Source organism: Moesziomyces antarcticus, assembly GCF_000747765.1.
Source record: "Moesziomyces antarcticus DNA, scaffold: scaffold_v10003, strain JCM 10317, whole genome shotgun sequence".
In the NCBI taxonomy this organism is placed as follows: Eukaryota; Fungi; Basidiomycota; class Ustilaginomycetes; order Ustilaginales; family Ustilaginaceae; genus Moesziomyces; species Moesziomyces antarcticus.
Window position 1 is genome coordinate 920,256 of NW_014639007.1, and position 16,923 is coordinate 937,178.

Genomic DNA, 16,923 nt, shown 5'->3' on the forward strand with positions numbered 1-16,923 from the left:
CAGGGTCCGACGAAGCAAGTGGTGCTGTTGCGACGAGAAGCAAGAGCACGCACCGCTTCGGCAGTGAAGTGGAAGGGGAAGCTTGACTCCAACGGAACGAGCGAGCATGCCGAGCCATTCACGATTGTGGACCAGGGACATTTAGCCGACGCTGGCTGGCAACTAAGCGAGGAGGCTGAGTCCCGCGTGGGGGAGCCAAGGAGCGTCGAGCAGTCGCATGTCGACGGTGTCGGGTTTGTGTTGCTTTGCTGCATTTTGAACAGATTTGGCAGCTGAACGCCGCTCATTCATGAAGGGTCGCAGTGCCGTGACCATTTGCACGCGTTTCTGCGACAGTAAATTACGCTTGCTTGCCTGTCTGTCTCGAAGCCCTTTCTTCGGCAGAGCCGCGCAGCTCACCAACAGTATGACAACTCGAGCCGCAGCAGCTTGCCCATTGCCTTGGTGTTCCATTCTTTTTGCGCAATGCTTCGAAGGTAGGGCTCCAGAAAGCGGCTCAGTTATCGCCACGCAAAATGGTGGAGCGAGTCAAAAGTCACAAAACGCGATGCAACCTGCGTCGGAAGAGGCTCATCCGAACCGGGGAGCTCTGATCATGCGCCGCCATCTCAGCCTCACCAGCATCCCCGAGCATGCCGATTCGCACCGAGACATCACCGTTGATCTCCGCGGATGTTTGCACCACGTGCGACTGAGCCTAAGCCCCCGCACGCACGAGCATACGCAGCTGAACGGCCAAACACCACAAAAGTGTATTGGAAACATTCCATTAAATAGAATCGACGTCGAGGCGGGGTGGCACACAGCAGGGATGGGAAGCACAGTGTCCGAACGAGAATAGAATACAGTTGGGTCGGTCGACAGGGGAGCTCTTCAGTAGGGGTAGCCCATGCTGGGCAGCTGCGGCGGGCGGTCGCCGGCGCGAGCGGTGCCGAGCTGATGGTGGATGGCCGAGTACGGATCGGCAGCATAGCCGCCGGGCACGCCGGCTGAGCCGTACGCGTTGTAGTCGTACGAAGGACGGCTGTAGGCCGGCGTTGTCGCACGTCCATCCGCAAACGGATCCGCGGTATATGCCGGGCTCATGCCATACCGCGCCTCGATGTCAGCAAGCGGGTTGCTACCACGGCGGTCGTACGAGGCCATGTTGGGCTGTCCACCTCCATACGCTGCGCCCGCGACACCGTACCTGCCGTCGCCGCCGTCGCCGTACCTGGCGGTCTTGGCTTCGTCGAAAGCATCCTCGTCGTCAAGATCGTTGATGGGCTCGAATGCCGAGTCCTCGTTCGGGTGCACAAACGGCGGGATGCGTGGGCCGTTTTTGCGCTCGAGCTTCCACTGGCGCAGGAAGAGCAGCAGCGACAGGAACCACGTCACCCACAGGAACCAGCAAAAGGCGGCTTCGGCGCGCTTGGTGCGACACCATCCGCCGAGCTGGTCGACAAAGTCGGCGCGGTCCTTGCCGCCCGCGTGCGGGTCGTTCTTGGGATCCTTGCATCCCGCCGAGGTGTAGGCCGAGATGGTCTGCGTGACCGCGAGGATGAGCAGCAGGAAGCCAAAGATGCCGTTGCACACCATGCCGACGCGCGCCTCGGAGAGCGCACGCGTAAAGCCCTTCATGGTCTTGTAGCCCGAGCGCTCGTAGATGATGGGCACGATCAGGAAGACGAGCGATGCGAGCAGACTTGCGCTTGTGAGGAAGAGGATGAGACCTGTGAGGCCCGATGGGCTTCCGATCCATTTCGACTGGAACGTCGCCATGTACACGGCGATGAGCAGCGTGACCAGGCCGAAGAACACCTGGAGCGCACGCAGGATCATGTTGACTCGAGCCACGCGGTCATCCTGGGCGAGTACGATGGGTGGCCCGCCTGCGCCCGTGTTGCCGATACCTTGAGCGTAGGGCCCTGCTGGATCCTGCGCATCGCCGCTGCCGGTGTCTAGCTTCCCCCACACCTTTTTGAGCGACATGAAGTCGGGCATCGTGCCGCACTCGAGCAAAGGCGAAGTTGTACTCTGCGTCTGATGGATACTGTCCTAGCTGAGGGTCGCCGACGGTAAGGAATCTGGAGACGCGAGACCAACGCTAGCGGTGAAGATAGCAGCGTGGGTAGCGCGTGTATATCCGTCGTTATCCGTGCTGTGTGTTGTGCGTATTTGTGTGGAAATTTCGTTAGAGGTCGTTCAGAGCAAAGACGGGGAGAGCGTGCGATAGGAGGAGCGTGATGATGGCAGTGATGGCAGTGCTGACCGTGGCAGCCGACCGGAATGAAGATGCGGGCACTGCCACCAACAGTGGAAACGGGCCGGTGGGCGGCTGCAGCCTTCTGCATGGGTCCTCCTCCACTGGCTGCACAGAGGCAGTGTCGGTGTGGGTGTGGCTGCAGCAGCGCAGCATCGCAGCTTGGCGCGAGCTGAAATTTAGAGACGCGGAAAAGGGGCCGAGCGAGACCCCTAGATGTTGATTGCAGGCGCTGCTCCTCCGCCCGCCCCTCCTCCGCATCCACGCTCTCTCACCCCTGAGTCGCGCGCCAAGAGGGAGACCAACACCAAAAAAGGCTCGCCGATTTTCAGGAAATGTACATCTCTCCGATTTGACACCTCGGCATAAATTCGAGCGCCCATCCTTGCCCGACTTCCGGCTGCAAAAGTTGTCTGACCTCATACGAAGGCCCTGTCCGGCTTCGCATTCCGCTTCCCCCGTCCTCTACGCTTGCACCGGTCACAGCACTTCGACCATGCATCCGGTGAGCACACAATCAACTTCCAGAACGAGCGCTGTCCCGTGCCTGACAACTGACGATCTTCTCTGCGCCTCTGGCTGCGACCGTTGCTTCCACAGCATCTCGTGGGCGATAGCAAGCTGCAGCGTAAGTAGACTCCTCGAACGACTTCACCCGAGCTTATGCATAGGATCTGACGAATGAACGGATCCATGATGTTGCCTGCTGCAGACTGCGCCCACCTCATTCAAGCGCTCAACGAGTGCCACGCCAAAGGTGTGTGGCACAAGATCACCGGCGGCTGCAACGGCATCAAGCACGACCTCAACATGTGTCTGCGACAAGAAGTAAGTCGACGCCAACACCTTTGCTAAGCCCGCTGGAACATCGCACTGACATCTGCAACGTGTGCGTGGGGATGCCAGCGCGTCGAACGTACGGCGAACCACATCCGCGAGTCGAGGGAGAACCGCAAGAAGACCGAGCAAATATGGAAGCAGATCGACGACGAGTCCTAGCTTGCACCAACGCACCTTGCACCAACGCAACCCAACACCCATCGCAAACTTGTACAACACCATCACCCATCGTGTAATACCATCCTCGAAGCGGCTTCCTCGTCGCAGCGAGACCAGAGATACTATTTCGAACAAGATATAAGCGCAAGCGATTCAAACACATAGAAACCCAAAACAGACTAAACAGATGAGGAGGAGATAGAGCAAGGCGCAAAAGGTAGGATCAGCGGATGGGGCCACCATTGGCAGGGTCCTGTGACGCCGAGTTGGGCGTGTTGGATGCGTCGTCGAGCGCGAAAGCCTTGAGGTCATCGATGGACACCATGTCGAGCGCGCGCTGATGCGTAGCCTGGAGCTTGATCTTGGGTACACCGTCTTTGGCGAGTTCGCCGCGCTTGTATGCATCCAGACTCTGCTTCCATCGCGATACGCAGAGACACCACGAGCAGCCCTCGGACAGCATCGGACGCAGATCGTTGCCCTTGCTCGCCGAATAGTCCAGCCACTTTTGCGACACCACCGCTGCCACCGTGTGCGACCCACCATCAGCAGGACCCGTATTGCAGTACTACCACACAAGAATCAAAGGCAAGGGGTCAGCATGATGCTCATCGTCATCGCTTCAATGTGAAACTTACGCCGTCGCGGTAGAATCCCGTGATGGGGTTGGTACCACACTGTGCCAGCGGCCGCCCAAAGACGTTGAGAGGACGGTCCATCTTGAACGGGTTGTCCACCGACTCGAATCTTCCTCCGCCCGAGGCGTAGCTTGCGTTGCGCGAGGACGACGTCGTGCCGTTGTTTTCAGTGCGCGCGTTAAGCACCGATGCCTTGTGATGGGATAGGCGTTGTGCTGAACACGCCGGAATCAGAGTGCGCGAGCCAGTTCCGCCCGCAGCGAGCAGAAGAGCAAACGAGGCAAAAGCAAGGGCAGCACGTCGGGTTGCTCGAGGCGTCCAGACTGTCGGCAACATGAGCTCGCGCTATGTAGCGTTGAATGAAGTGAGATACAGCAGGAGGCTCGATGGTTGTAGTCCATCAAGGTGCGAAGCTTGCTCGGAAGCGACACATCACCGGCAGCCCGGAAGGTCCTCATTGCAGCCGTCGTTTGCGTAATATGTGGAGGCAATCTCACTCCTCATTTGCGGTTGCACACATCAACCCAGTATGTATGCCATTGCGGCTTCATTTCACATCGTAAGGCAAGATGGCCGAGTGGTTAAGGCGCAACGTTCAGGATTCTCTGAGATTTCAAACCGTTGTCTTCGGGCGTGGGTTCGAATCCCACTCTTGTCAACAAACGCAATTTCTTTTTGCCCTTTTTTGGCTAGATTTTTTGACCATCTGCACTCTTGCTGACGAGCAAGTCATATTCAACCTTCAACACACAGAGAATCAAACGTGGATCTGCTCGAAGACATTCATCATTGAAGTGTGGTGCACGGTGATGGTCTGATATGTTTAAGAGCGGGGTCACGCCCACGCGCCTGCGCCTCCCCAGGCGTCGGCGCCTGCACCAAACGAGTCGGACTGGCTTGCCTTGCCACCTGTCTCACCCACTGCCGCCGCTGGTGAAGCAAACGGCATTGCCGCTTTCTGCTTCTTGCTGTTGGCACCTGCATCCTCTGGCCCGGCCTTGCGCTTCTTGCTGTCCTTCTTGCGCACATCAACGATAGCCGCGACGCTGGTGTTGACGGGTGCAGCTGGTGTGTCGTCCTTGCCACTGCTTGCCTGCTTCTTCTTGCGCTTGCTGGGCACATCAGCGGGGGTCGAGTCGTCGAACGAGCCCAGCACAGTGCGACCTTGCGTCTTGGACGGCGCCGCTTTGACGTCCTCGAGCACGCCCTCGGCCACCTCGGTGCGACCAGTGGCAATCTTGGCGCGCTTCTTGCTCAGCTCGTAGATCGGTGCCAGCCGCGCCTTTTCCGCCTCGACATCGACCGTCTCGAAGAATCCACCGCGAGCCTCCTTCTTGTCCTTCTTGTCGGTGGTGGCAGCAATAGAGGCGGATGCTGAATCGGTCTTCTTAACCTTCTTGCCCGCACGCGTGCCGCGCTTATGCTTTGGCTTGGACTCCACTTCCTCACCAGCATCCGCTGCTCCGGATCCAGACTTGTCGGATCGCTTGGCAGAGATGTCCTTGCCGGACTTCGCCTTGCCGAGCTTCGTCTTTTCCTCGGGTTTGGTTCGCTCGTTGGACTTCATCTTGGACGCTTTGGCGGGCTCGACAGCAGGTTTGCCGCGGCGCAGAGCTCGCATTTCAGCGGCCATCTGCGCCGCCTCATCGTCGTCTGACTCGCCATCAGACTCTGAGGGCTTCCTTCTTGGCTCAGAGGGCTTGCCACGGCGCAGGGCGCGCATCTCGGCCGCCATCCGCGCAGCCTCGTCGTCATCGTCGTCCGAACCATCGTCGTCCTGCCTTTGCGCTGCTTTTGTCTGCTTCTTGGGTGCCTTTTCGCGCTTTTCCTTGCGCTTGCCCTCCTTCTTCTGGCGCCCGTCATCGCCTCGATCGGCAGACTTGACGTCATTTGGGGCATCATCGATATCGGCAGGGCGTGCTCTCGGCTGTAGCCTCTCGTTGTCAAGGACACGCAGAGTAGGATGCACGTGCGTGATACGCTCCTTGTAGTCGTCCAGCTGCGAAACGCCATTGCCCTTGAGCAGCAGCTGCGTCAAGCCCTTCCTGCGCAGCCTTGGCTGCTGTTCCTTCTCTTCGTCGGCCTCTGCGAGTGTCGATAGCGACTCCCAGGTGTCCAAGCCGCAGTCCTTGAGCTCCAACAGCTCGAGCCCTGGCGCTGTCTTGCCGTCAGCACCCTTGCCCCAGTTGCGTACGTGGCTCGGCAACGCCTTGAGCTCCACATTGTCGTTGAGACGGACTTCGCGCAGCGCCAGACACAGCGAAAAGTCGGGAAGGCTCTCGCTGCCTCGTAGCTTGTTGTGACCCAGCGAGAGCTTCTTGAGCGCGGGCAGAGATGCCGGGAGCGAGGCGGGCAGAGACGTGAGCTGGTTGTGCGAGAGGATGAGCGAGTTGAGCTCCGGCAGGTGGGGGAACGACTTGGGCAGGGCGGAGATGGCATTGTTGTTGAGTACGAGTGCCTTTAGGTTGTGCAACGGCGAGATGGAGACTGGGATGGCGTTGAGAGCGCAGTGCGAGAGGTTGAGCACACACAGCTCTTCGAGCGCCTCGAGGCCGATGCATGCTTCCGAGGTGAGATGAGGGTTCGAAGAGAGATTGAGCCAGGTGAGGTTGTCACCGAAAGCGCGCTCTTTACCCTTGCTTTGTGAGGCTTCGAGCTTTGCCTTGCTGCGAAACACGGCCTTGGCAAGCCAGGCGAGCGTGGAAAGGCCGTCTGCGGATGCTTCCGAGGGCTCGATCGAGGAGAGGTCGAGGCGTTGCAGGTAGCGGAACTGCGAGAGCGTGTCAACTAGAGCGACCAGAGGCGGGAGCTGGTGGCCTGAAAGCGAAAGCGCCGTCTTGGAGCGGACGTCAGCCTCCTCTTCTTCGTCCTCTTCTGAATCCTCTTCCTCGTCGTCGTCGTCATCGTTTGATTGCTGCTCCTGCATTGGCTTAGAATCAGGCGAACGAGCGCTGGACAGCCTTGGAGGCTTGCCATTGCGCGAGCCTTGAGAAGCCCCCCCTGCATCCGGCCGTGACTGGCTACCGCGAGGAGCGCTCAAACTGCTGTGAGAGGCTGTCTTTCCCTGAGCACGCTTCTTGTGAAACGCCGAGCTGGTCGAAGAAGTCGAGTGCTGGCCGGAGCTCGAAGCTGCCGCTGCGCGATTGCGCTCGGACTTGATAGGGCCTCTTGGCGCTGGTGCTGTTTGCGCCATGCTGATCGTGAGTGTGCGTTGCAGCCGAATGGTGGGAAGAAGGTAGGAGCACACCTGAACTTTTTTTGGTTTTCGGTGTGGAGTTTTTCGAGTTCCTTTTTTCTTTGCTTTTTTTTTGGGGGGACGAGTGGCAGACTGCTATGCTCTCCCTGAAAAGCAGACAAAAATCGCCTCTCAAAAACCAGAAAAAGAAATCCGGGATTCGGCCTACGGAGCGGAGGCTGCCCGGAGACTGCTCGGCTAAACGCAGCGGCGCGCCCAAACCAACACCACTCGACTCGACCAACACCTGCCCCACCCTCCCTTCCACCCACGAACAGGCCCAGGAAGGATCCGACTACTCAGCATAGATCCATGTCGCGCTCAATTTGAGGATAGACTACCCCACAGCTCTTCACCTCGCACCAACACACACGAGCCGTGCCATGTCGGCCGACCCCGTGGGTGCTGCCATCGCGCTCGCTGGGGTTCCCGATGAGCCTGCCTCGCTCCACTCGAGCGCGCTGCGTCCCTCCATAGACTCGAGTGCAGGCAATGCATCGAAAGCAAAGGCTAGCTCCGACAGCATCCCACTCCCAGAGGAAGATCAGGACGAAGACGACTTTGTGGTGTTCGAGGACCGCAACACCCTCCCTGCCCCTCACCTCGCACGAGGCGAGCCGGACGACGTCGCAGCCTCGCAAGACGACTTGCGGCGCCCTTCAGAAGAAGATCAAGCAGGCTCAAACTTCAAAGCGCTCGCCAGAGCGAGCGTTGAAAGCTTATCGTTTGGATACCGCGATCACCTGCTGCCGCTCAGTCTTAGTGGAGGTGCAGACGACACTTTTGCTAGCGACTATGGAGACGTGGAATCATCGGTCTCTGCGGCTGGTGCCTCGGGACCGGGCAGAAGGAATGCTTCGCGGTCGCGGTCGAGACGGCATACGCGCAACTATTCGCGCGACCGGGTGGCCGAGCGCAGAGTGACGCTCATCGACGGCATTGCGCTCACCATTGGCGTTCAGATCGGCTCGGGCATCTTCTCATCTCCAGGCGTCGTCACGCTCAACACTGGCAGCATCGGCGCATCGATCGTCATCTGGCTGCTCTCGGGTCTGCTCGCATGGAGCGGAGCCTCTTCGTTTGCCGAGCTCGGTGCGTCGATCCCACTCAATGGCGGCTCGCAGGCGTACCTCAACTACTCGTTTGGCCCGCTCTCGGCGTTCCTGTACACGTGGTCGGCGCTGACGGCGCTCAAGCCCGGTGCGGGTGCGATCATCGCCACGATCTTTGGCGAGTATGTGGCGCGCATCCTCTTCCACGCCACGGGCAAGGCGACCGACCACCCGCACGAGACTGGGCTCGACGGCATCCCCGGCTGGTCGATCAAGCTGCTTGCGATAGCGATCGCAGCGTTGATCACGGCGGCGCACGCATTCTCCAACAAGCTCGGCACGCGCACGCAGATCGCCACCACCGTCGTCAAGCTGCTTGCGCTCACGGCAGTGCCCATCTTGGCGATCGTGCAGGCGGCGCGGGGAAAGACATCGCCCAGCTCGCAGCAGGCGTTTTCGAGCCTGGCCAACCTGTTCGAGGGCAGTGCTACGTCGCCATCGTCGTATGCCTTGGCGCTGTACAGCGGGCTGTGGGCGTTTGATGGGTGGGACCAGTCGTGCTTTGTGGCGGGAGAGATGAAGCGCGTCGAAAAGGATCTTCCGCGCGTGATTCACATCAGCCTGGCGACGGTGATCTTGATCTTCCTGTCGGCGGTGGTGTCGTACTTTGTGGTGCTGCCGGCGGAGCTGGTGAAGCGCACCAATACGGTGGCGCTCGACTTTGGCAGTGCGATCTTTGGCACGGTGGGCGGGATTGTGTTTGCGTTCCTCGTGGCGTTTTCGTGCTTCGGGGCGCTCAATGGGCAAATCTACACCACGGCTCGGCTCATCATGGCCGCTTCGCGCGAGGGATACCTACCGGAGAAGTTGGGCGAGGTTAATCGACGCACGGGCACGCCCGTAGCAGCATTGGCGCTGCAGCTCGTGCTGATTGCGGCATTTGTGCTGTTCGGAAGTGGGTTTGCATCGCTCGTCAACTTTTACGGCGTCTGCAGCTGGGCATTCTACCTGGCGTCGGTATTGGGTCTGTTGGTGCTCAGGATCAAAGAGCCCAACTTGGTGCGACCGTACAAGACGTTTTTGGGAACGCCGATTCTGTTTGCAGCGGTCGCACTATTTTTGCTGCTCATGCCGATAGGGAGTGCTCCGCTAGAGGGTCTGGCTGCACTGCTGTTCATTGCGGCAGGCGTGCCGGTCTATTACCTCACACAGGCCAGTGCAGGTTGGACCACCAGCAATCCGATCCTGGCCAAGCTCAGGGCGAGAATGGGTGGCAACCGCGCCGGAGATGTGTACGACGGAAGGGGTCAGCATGTGCCGCTAGCCACCTCGGATGGAAACGACGTGAATGACGACGAGGAACACATAGAAATGCTGCCCTCGTCGCCCGAACCCAAGCGCGACTCACTTTGATACACACCCGCACACACGCGCATGCACACACCAATGTCACTTTTCCGCTGCACCACCTCGGGCAGAAATGCAAGTTTGCGATTCGGCATCTGGGCCTCACATGCGAGAATCACTTGCGGCCCTTCTTCTTGCCCTTTGCTGTGGCGGGTTTCTTCTTCTGGGCCGCTGCGTACCTGTCGAGAGTCTGCCACTTTACGTTTTCCCACGCATCGTGCATTGCGGTCTCATCTCCTGCCGCACCCAACTCGGCCCACAGCCTCGCGAGCTGGGCGCGCAGCTGCTGTGCGATGAGCTTGCATTCGGACGCGGGCTTGTTGCCAAACTCCTTCTCCGTCGCCGGACCCTCGGCGAGGTACGCCTGGAATTCGTCCCTCCACACCGCGGGGGCGTACTTGCGCAGAGCAAGGTCGGCCTCGATGACCTTCTTTGCCGGAGCGGTGAGCGAGTCGTACAGCTGCGCCACCAACGCCCGGTACGGGGCCGAGAGAAAGTAGAGCGCATGCAGCCGTTCGTGCGGCAGCGTCGAGTGCGCCTGCGACGCCACGCACGCAATCACATAGCTCACCGCAGCCTCGCCATCGTCACTGCGCGCACTGGCACCTTCGTACGGCGAAATGGCACGCAGCGACACCAGCAGCTCCAGCAGCTGCACCTCCTCCGCAGAACAGTGCGGCCGCCACCACTGCGCCTCCGCCTCGGTGTCGGAGCCCACGGCGTCGTGCATGGCGTCCAGCCAGTCCTGCACGCCCTGGCGCAGCGGAAAGTTGAAGCCCTGGTAGTTGCGGCAGATGCGCTCGTCTGCCGCCTCTTGCAGCGAAAGGTAGCGCTTGCCGTTGGTGTCCGACTCGTAGAATGCCTCGATGCGCGCGAGCGCCGCGTGCTGCAGCGCCGCCGTGGGGAAGAAGAGCGTCAGCACTGGCGCATCGACAATGTGCCCGAACACCGCCTCCTCCTTCTCGGCGGCCACCTCGGCCGGCTGAGAAGCAGGCGCGAGCGTGGAGCCAGCCGAGCTCGAGTGTGTCGACTGGCCCGAGATGGCAAAGCCGGCTGCGGCGAGTGCGCTCGACAGCGCAGCGGGCGTCGACGAGCGCGGCTCCTGACCCGTCGGCGCAGAAGACGCGTGCAGCGTCATGTTGGACAGGTCGCGCGTGGTTTCAGTCACGTCCTGGGCGACAGGTCGTTGTTGAGACTCGTTGCGGACTTCGGGGCTGGCTTGCGCGGGCTGCGACGCAGGCGAGGCAGTAGGCGCGGCCGACGAGGCGCTGTAGTCCGCGCCCGCATCGGTGCGCGCAGAAACGCCCAGACCCAGACCAGCCAGCTCCTCGAGGAGCGCATTGCGTCTGCGTGCCAGTGCGAGTTCGGCCTCGAGCTTGCGGATCTTTTGCTCGAGCTCCTCGTAGCTCGGCTTGCCCGCCGGCTGGGAGGGCGCGGCGGGTGCTGGCACGGGTGCTGCGGACGAGGCGGGAGTGGGCGAAGGGACACGTTCGGGCGATGGGCTCAGCACCATCTCGTTGGGACGCAGCTTCTGCTGACCGTCCTTCTTGCTGGTTCTACCGCGGTCGGGCGTGGAGACCGAGTTGGCGGGGCCGACGCCGTTGGGCCCGCGCACGAGCTCGACGGGCGCATTGGCGATGCGGTTGTGCGAGACGAGGAGCGAGGCCGGGTCGGTGTGGTCCGAGGCGCGGATGTCGTCCCAGATCTTCTTCTTGTCGAAGGCCTTGAGGCCTGCGCTGAAGTCGAACTCGTCCGAGAGCGAGGCGTTGGGGATGGCGGGGCTGCTGCCGCGCGAGACAGATGCAAGCGGCGCCGCCTTCTTCTTGGCGGATCTGGGTGTCTGTGTTCCGGCAGCAGCATTCTGAGGTCGAGGCGAGCGGGAGGGTGTAGAGGTGCGCGAGCCGACGGGATCGGCGGTCTTGGGTGCGAGGAGGTGGGGCTGGTCGGACTGAGTGGAAGCAGCGGCGGCATCCTGGTTGGATTTGCGCTTGGCTGCTGCAGGAGTGGCGGGCTTTTCGCTGGCGGCCTCGACTGGTTTCGCAGCAGCTAGACTGGCAATGTCTGTCCTTTCGAGTACGGCGTGGGAGCCATCGAGTTTCTGAACGGTGAGCGTGTTGGCGGCCTGGTCGATCGAAAGGATTTTGGCGTATAGATGCAGATGCGGCTGCGAGTGCAACGTGAGCTTGACGTTGAGGCCGATGAATGGCGACGACATGACGAAGGGTCTATGCGAGTGCCGAAGCTGTGCCGGCGCGGTGGAGGATGTGCGGCGAGGATGTGGTGAGGGGAAGAGGAAGAGGAAAGCGATGTTGCAGGTTCGAGTCGTGCGATGCAGCAAAAGCGTGAATTGAGCCGAGCCTCTCCCGTCCATGGAAAGCGAAATTTCAGGAATGTTAGGCCGAGAATGTGATTAAATAAAATGAATTTCCGGCTCGTGTGGAGAAAATGCGCCCAAAAAGTGGCGACGCACAAGCCAAAAAACGTCACTTTTCGGGAGAGCATCTGCTGCTGCCTCAGCATGAAGCTGCCTGAGGTCATCGTCTGTTGCCGACGCCATTGTACAGCCTTATCTCCCCCCTCGCTCCTCCATCACGACGTCGTCGACGACACATGCTCGGACGCTGCACTCTTTGTCTAGCAAGAGCGCCGACACTTGGGACCGCGCTTCTCCGCCGTGCATCGCCATCACTCGCTGCTCTTGCCCCACCACACCGAGCCTTGTCCACTTCACCTCGACTGCGATCGTCCAGGATCCTATCCTTCAATACATCCTCCACCATGTCGTCGCAGGATGCCAAGGTGCTCAAGACAGCGGCGCTGCAAGACTCGGACGCCAAATGGGTGGGCCTGCGCTCGATCGAGTGGGTTGATCCGACGGGCAAACAGCGCAAGTGGGAGTCGGCCGACCGCAAGACCCGCAAGGGTGACGTCGATGCTGTGGCGATCATGACGATCATCCATCGTCCATCGTCGGAGCCGCACATCCTGCTCATCTCGCAGTACCGCCCACCCGTGGGGCAGAGCTGCATCGAGATGCCTGCCGGCCTCATCGACGCGGGCGAAGAGGGCGACGAGGGCACCAACCGCGCCGCACTCCGAGAGCTCGAGGAGGAAACCGGCTACGGCACCGACAAGCAGGGAGGCAAGGTCAAGATCGAGGAAACGACACCCACCATGTTCAACGATCCCGGCCTCACCGGCGCCAACATGAAGATGGTGGTGGTGAATATCGAGTTGAGCGACAACGCGGACGAGCCCGTCGCCAAGCCCGAGGAGGGCGAGTTTATCGAAAAGTACCTCGTCCCCGTCAAGGGCCTCTACCAGAGCCTCAAGGACTTCCAGACGAAAGGATTCGCAGTCGACGCACGCCTCGCCCACCTCGCCATCGGCCTCGAAGTCGGCTCGGGCAAGATGGGCCGTCTATAGAGCTCGTGTCCACCACGAAACAAGGAATGCATCGCTAAACGACATCTAGACTGCGCAAAAGTGTTGTTAGAAGTACATGAGAGTGAGTCAGAGTGATGGTGCAAAGAAACGATCCGTATTAGTTGAGCAGGGACGGCGCCATCATTGCGGTGCGCACTGCATGCCTGGACCCTGGCCGCCCATTTCGTCGTAGTCCTCCCATCCGTCGTCGTCCATGTGGCCCTGTCCAGGGATGCGCGCGCGGTTGCTGCCAAACTGCTCGATCTTGGCGGGGCTTGGCTCGACCGTGTCCTCTACGGTGTCTTGGGTGGCTTCCAGATCGGGCCTTGCTGGCGGCAGAGCGTTGCGCAGCGCGTCGCGGATGGCCGGGTCGGCAGCGAGCTGTGCGTCGGTGGGGAAGTCGACCTCCCAGCGAATGTACAGGTCGCCCTTGGTCTGGCTGCGGTCGCGGTACTGCGGCATACCCTCTCCTCGCACGACGTCGACATGACCGGGCCGCGTGATGCCGGTGCGTGCGACCTTGATGTGGCGGCCGTCGAGATGGGTGAGCACGGTGCGATCGAATCCGAGCAGCGCCTCGACGAGCGTCAGCCGCACCGTAGTGAGCAGGTCGAGCCCCTTGACTTCAAACGCATCGTCCTTCTGCATCTTGAGCTCGATCAGGATGTCGCCCGGCTTGACGCCCGGCTCCTGGTCCGCAGCCTCCTTGAAGACGATGCGCTGGCCGTCGACCATGCCGCGTTCGATGTCCACATCGAGCTTGGCCTTGGCCTTGGTCGTCTTTTCGCCCTTGCACTTTTTGCACCGGTCCTTGTCGCGCACCTTCTTGCCCTCGCCGTGGCAGTCGGCACACTCGACGTACGACTGCGCAATCATGCCGTTGCCCATGCTGCGCTGCTGCAGCACCGATCCCTTACCCGAGCATTTGACGCACTCCTTTTCCGACAGGCCAGGCTTGGCACCCGACCCCTCGCACTGGGTGCAGATGACGTTCTTGGTGAGGTTGAAGTGGGCCGTCTTGCCCTTGTACAGGTCGGCGAGCGTGACCGAATACTCGATCACCGCATCCTCGCCCTTTGTTCGGCGTGGACGTCGACCGCGCGGCATGCCACCCATACCGCCCATACCGCCCATGCCACCCATGCCCATGCCGCCGCCGAACATGCTCGCAAGGAAGTCGTCCATGTCGGGAGGCATACCGCCGGCACCACCTGGCCCGCCTGGCCCATCGTCGCCGTATCGGTCGTATGCGGCGCGCGAGTCGGGATCCGAGAGCGTTTCGTATGCATGGTTGATCTCGGCGAACTTTTCCGAGGCTACGGCATGGTCGATTTCCGGATTCTTGTCCGGGTGGTTGGCGAGCGACTGTTTGCGGTACGCCTTCTTGATGTCGGCGGACGAGGCGTCGGGCGCCACGCCCAGGATGTCGTACAGATGTGTGGACTCGACCATGCTTGCGAGATGCGCTGCCGGGACGGTTGGGTCAGAGAAGGAGGAAGAAGTCGACTGAGCAGAACCTGATGGCAGCCTCGCCAATCCCGGCTTCCGAACCAAAATCGCAGCTGAAATATTTTGACTCACCGAGGCAGGCAAGGCAGGCAAGGCTGGGCAGCTCGGCGTCAGCGTGCAGGGAAGATTGAGGGGTGTCGTGTGTGGTGGAAAAAAAAGTCCGTATTTCAATGTGGAGGCGTGGCTGCCAAAAATATGAGGTGCTGCTGGAGATGCTGGTGCTGCTTCTGGCTCGACTCAGCCATGTCTTTGCGCTGCGGCTGGGTCAAGTTGAAGGGTTGCCGTCAGGGTACAGCACCGACCAGAGCTTGCTGTTGGTGCCGAGCGAGTAGCCCAGCGTGCGTTGCTTCATATCCACACCCAGGCGCAGCAGATCCATCACGTCGTCCAGCAGGTGCGCCTGTCCCACCACCGCGCCCGGATGCGACGTAAAACTCGCTGCCAAAATATGGACGTGCAGGTGGTAGTAGCTGGGATGGTAGTGCAAGAAGCAGCGCACGTTGCCATCCGGCTTGCCCTCTTGCACACCCGCCAGGCCGTACCTTTCAAACGCCACCCTGCTCGCCTGATCCTTGATGTTCTGCAGCATCCCGATGTGGTCCTTGGTCAAGTCTCGCAGACTCGTCAGCTCGCGGTTGTGCACGATGGCCTGGATGTACAAGCTCGATGTTGTCTTTTGGTCCCACTTGAGATCCGGTACGATGATGAAGCCGCTTTCTGTATCGGGGTGCTCGAACAGGATCGAGTCGGCCTCCTTCTTGTGTTCGAGGATGTTGTACACCCACTGGATGCGCGATGGCGGGAACGAGGCGATCCACGGCTGCACCTTGCGCGCATACATCTCGGGCGTCTCGTACACCATCACCCTGCGCTGCGCCGAGTACTTGTCGATGTGCGTCTGCGTCGCCGGTCGGATGAGCGTCATCTTGACATCAGCGTCGCCCGGGTCAGAAGCGGATCGTTGGAGCCATGCCAGCAGCCACGTGTAGACGTCGTTCTGTCCCAGATTGCTCACAGCCGCAAAAACGGCGTCCCGCTCCGTTCCGTCGAGTACCGCAGCTTCGGCATCGAGCTTCGGCGCCTTGATCGTGCGCTCTCCGTCGGATGTGGGTGCTCTGTTCGGATCCTCTAACTGACGGTAGAATTGCTCGGAAAAGTGCGTCTTTTCGAGGATGAGCACCGCCTGGTCTATGCTGGCCGAGCCGTCGTTTGCTGTGGAAGCGAACTCGCCGAGCAGGTTGGCGGACTTGTGCTTGGGGTCCTGGTCGAGGATGCGAACCAGCTTGAAGCCGTCCAGCACACCGCTGCTAGTGCTAGAGGAAGCGGATACCATGCTGTAAAGAGTGTCTATTAGGTCGTCTTGCGAATGGTCGAAAGTCAAGGCGAGCAAGTCGTGCGCATTTCAGGGTCCACTCCTCAAAGCTAGGTTGGCGCAAGAAGAAGCCGGCGTTCGAATTCCGATTCCCGTGCTTTTGCGCGCTCGGATTTCTTCGACAGGCCTCCACTTTCGTAAGCCTTTGTTGCTGCTCATCATCGTCCGAATCATCCCTCTTTGTCTTCGGGCAAAAGTCGCAGCATCATGGGTTCATCATCATCCAAGCCAGCGCGCAAGCTCGGGTCGGAAGTTGCTTCCACCGTGTCGCGCTCTGTTCCATCGGCGGCCAAGGCCAAGCCCAATCCCGCCCCCGCCGCTTCCGCACGTGTGCCACCGACTGAGTATGCCGCTTCGACCGCACAGCAGAGCTCGCAGTATGCGCCATCGGCAGCCACACGCCGCGAGCAGGAGACACAGCGACAGCAGAGCCAGGCGAGCGAGACCAAGTCGGCCGACATCATGCGCGACGCCTACGACCCGCAGTTCCTCCACAACCTCTCGCGTCTCGGCCAGGTCCAGGTACCCAAGAACGCCACCAACTATCAGCCTGTAAGTTCTTCCCCCACCTTCTTGAGCCCACTTTTGATCTCAGAACTCACGTTTGGTTTGATGTGGATAGAATGATCAAATGCTTCGGATCTTGGAGGCGCGTGAGCGGGCGAATTTGGACAACGTCCAATCCGACGTGTTTGCCTCTTCTTCGGCGCCTGCCAAGACGAGTGGACCCGCACGCGTCCCGGCGCACACGATTACTATGCTACTCGACGATCGAAAGCACTGCGAGACACGTGCGGATCTGGAGAAGCTCGCGGTGGAGTACGACCTGCCGCTCGCAACCATCGAGAAGCTGGCGCGATATTACAACTCGCCCACCATGGGTGAGGAGGTGCGCGACGAAAGCGACAACGCCCAAGACCAGGCTAATCGTCAGGACGAACGCGCTCCCCCCAAGGTCAAGGGCGTATGGGTCGAACCCAAGCTGCAGCCACAGATCGAGGCCTAAATGAAATGCTCTTGCTTGAATTGGGCAGATGGGGTGT

The 16,923-nt window shown here is 60.5% G+C and overlaps 10 protein-coding genes and 1 non-coding gene across 11 annotated transcripts; 5 read left to right on the forward strand and 6 right to left on the reverse strand.

Annotated features, from left to right (window-relative positions):
- Window positions 1-873: 873 nt before the first annotated feature.
- Window positions 874-1,983, reverse strand: PAN0_003d1814 (uncharacterized protein; the record flags this gene model as incomplete). The annotated part of the gene is made up of 1 exon (XM_014802771.1): window positions 874-1,983. The coding sequence occupies one exon, from the start codon at window positions 1,981-1,983 to the stop codon at window positions 874-876; it is 1,110 nt and encodes a 369-aa protein (XP_014658257.1).
- A 755-nt stretch (window positions 1,984-2,738) lies between these two features.
- PAN0_003c1815 (uncharacterized protein) lies at window positions 2,739-3,241 on the forward strand (the record flags this gene model as incomplete). Its single annotated transcript, XM_014802772.1, has 4 exons — window positions 2,739-2,747; window positions 2,843-2,870; window positions 2,955-3,070; window positions 3,149-3,241. The coding sequence occupies 4 exons, from the start codon at window positions 2,739-2,741 to the stop codon at window positions 3,239-3,241; spliced, it is 246 nt and encodes an 81-aa protein (XP_014658258.1).
- Window positions 3,242-3,464: 223 nt separating this feature from the next.
- On the reverse strand, window positions 3,465-4,215 carry PAN0_003d1816 (uncharacterized protein; the record flags this gene model as incomplete). Its single annotated transcript, XM_014802773.1, has 2 exons — window positions 3,465-3,809; window positions 3,880-4,215. The coding sequence occupies 2 exons, from the start codon at window positions 4,213-4,215 to the stop codon at window positions 3,465-3,467; spliced, it is 681 nt and encodes a 226-aa protein (XP_014658259.1).
- Window positions 4,216-4,442: 227 nt separating this feature from the next.
- PAN0_t003c0002 lies at window positions 4,443-4,537 on the forward strand. The gene is given in 2 exon segments: window positions 4,443-4,479; window positions 4,498-4,537. It is a non-coding gene; the product is annotated as a tRNA-Leu (tRNA).
- A 177-nt stretch (window positions 4,538-4,714) lies between these two features.
- Window positions 4,715-7,072, reverse strand: PAN0_003d1817 (leucine-rich repeat and coiled-coil domain-containing protein 1-like; the record flags this gene model as incomplete). Its single annotated transcript, XM_014802774.1, has 1 exon — window positions 4,715-7,072. The coding sequence occupies one exon, from the start codon at window positions 7,070-7,072 to the stop codon at window positions 4,715-4,717; it is 2,358 nt and encodes a 785-aa protein (XP_014658260.1).
- A 425-nt stretch (window positions 7,073-7,497) lies between these two features.
- PAN0_003c1818 (L-methionine transporter) lies at window positions 7,498-9,579 on the forward strand (the record flags this gene model as incomplete). Its single annotated transcript, XM_014802775.1, has 1 exon — window positions 7,498-9,579. One exon carries the CDS (start codon window positions 7,498-7,500, stop codon window positions 9,577-9,579), a length of 2,082 nt encoding a protein of 693 aa, XP_014658261.1.
- Window positions 9,580-9,688: 109 nt separating this feature from the next.
- Window positions 9,689-11,788, reverse strand: PAN0_003d1819 (uncharacterized protein; the record flags this gene model as incomplete). The annotated part of the gene is made up of 1 exon (XM_014802776.1): window positions 9,689-11,788. One exon carries the CDS (start codon window positions 11,786-11,788, stop codon window positions 9,689-9,691), a length of 2,100 nt encoding a protein of 699 aa, XP_014658262.1.
- A 563-nt stretch (window positions 11,789-12,351) lies between these two features.
- Window positions 12,352-12,999, forward strand: PAN0_003c1820 (ADP-ribose pyrophosphatase protein; the record flags this gene model as incomplete). The annotated part of the gene is made up of 1 exon (XM_014802777.1): window positions 12,352-12,999. One exon carries the CDS (start codon window positions 12,352-12,354, stop codon window positions 12,997-12,999), a length of 648 nt encoding a protein of 215 aa, XP_014658263.1.
- Window positions 13,000-13,140: 141 nt separating this feature from the next.
- On the reverse strand, window positions 13,141-14,451 carry PAN0_003d1821 (DnaJ-domain-containing protein; the record flags this gene model as incomplete). Its single annotated transcript, XM_014802778.1, has 1 exon — window positions 13,141-14,451. One exon carries the CDS (start codon window positions 14,449-14,451, stop codon window positions 13,141-13,143), a length of 1,311 nt encoding a protein of 436 aa, XP_014658264.1.
- Window positions 14,452-14,773: 322 nt separating this feature from the next.
- PAN0_003d1822 (mRNA decapping enzyme) lies at window positions 14,774-15,841 on the reverse strand (the record flags this gene model as incomplete). Its single annotated transcript, XM_014802779.1, has 1 exon — window positions 14,774-15,841. The coding sequence occupies one exon, from the start codon at window positions 15,839-15,841 to the stop codon at window positions 14,774-14,776; it is 1,068 nt and encodes a 355-aa protein (XP_014658265.1).
- A 246-nt stretch (window positions 15,842-16,087) lies between these two features.
- Window positions 16,088-16,886, forward strand: PAN0_003c1823 (uncharacterized protein; the record flags this gene model as incomplete). The annotated part of the gene is made up of 2 exons (XM_014802780.1): window positions 16,088-16,432; window positions 16,503-16,886. 2 exons carry the CDS (start codon window positions 16,088-16,090, stop codon window positions 16,884-16,886), a joined length of 729 nt encoding a protein of 242 aa, XP_014658266.1.
- Window positions 16,887-16,923: the final 37 nt, after the last annotated feature.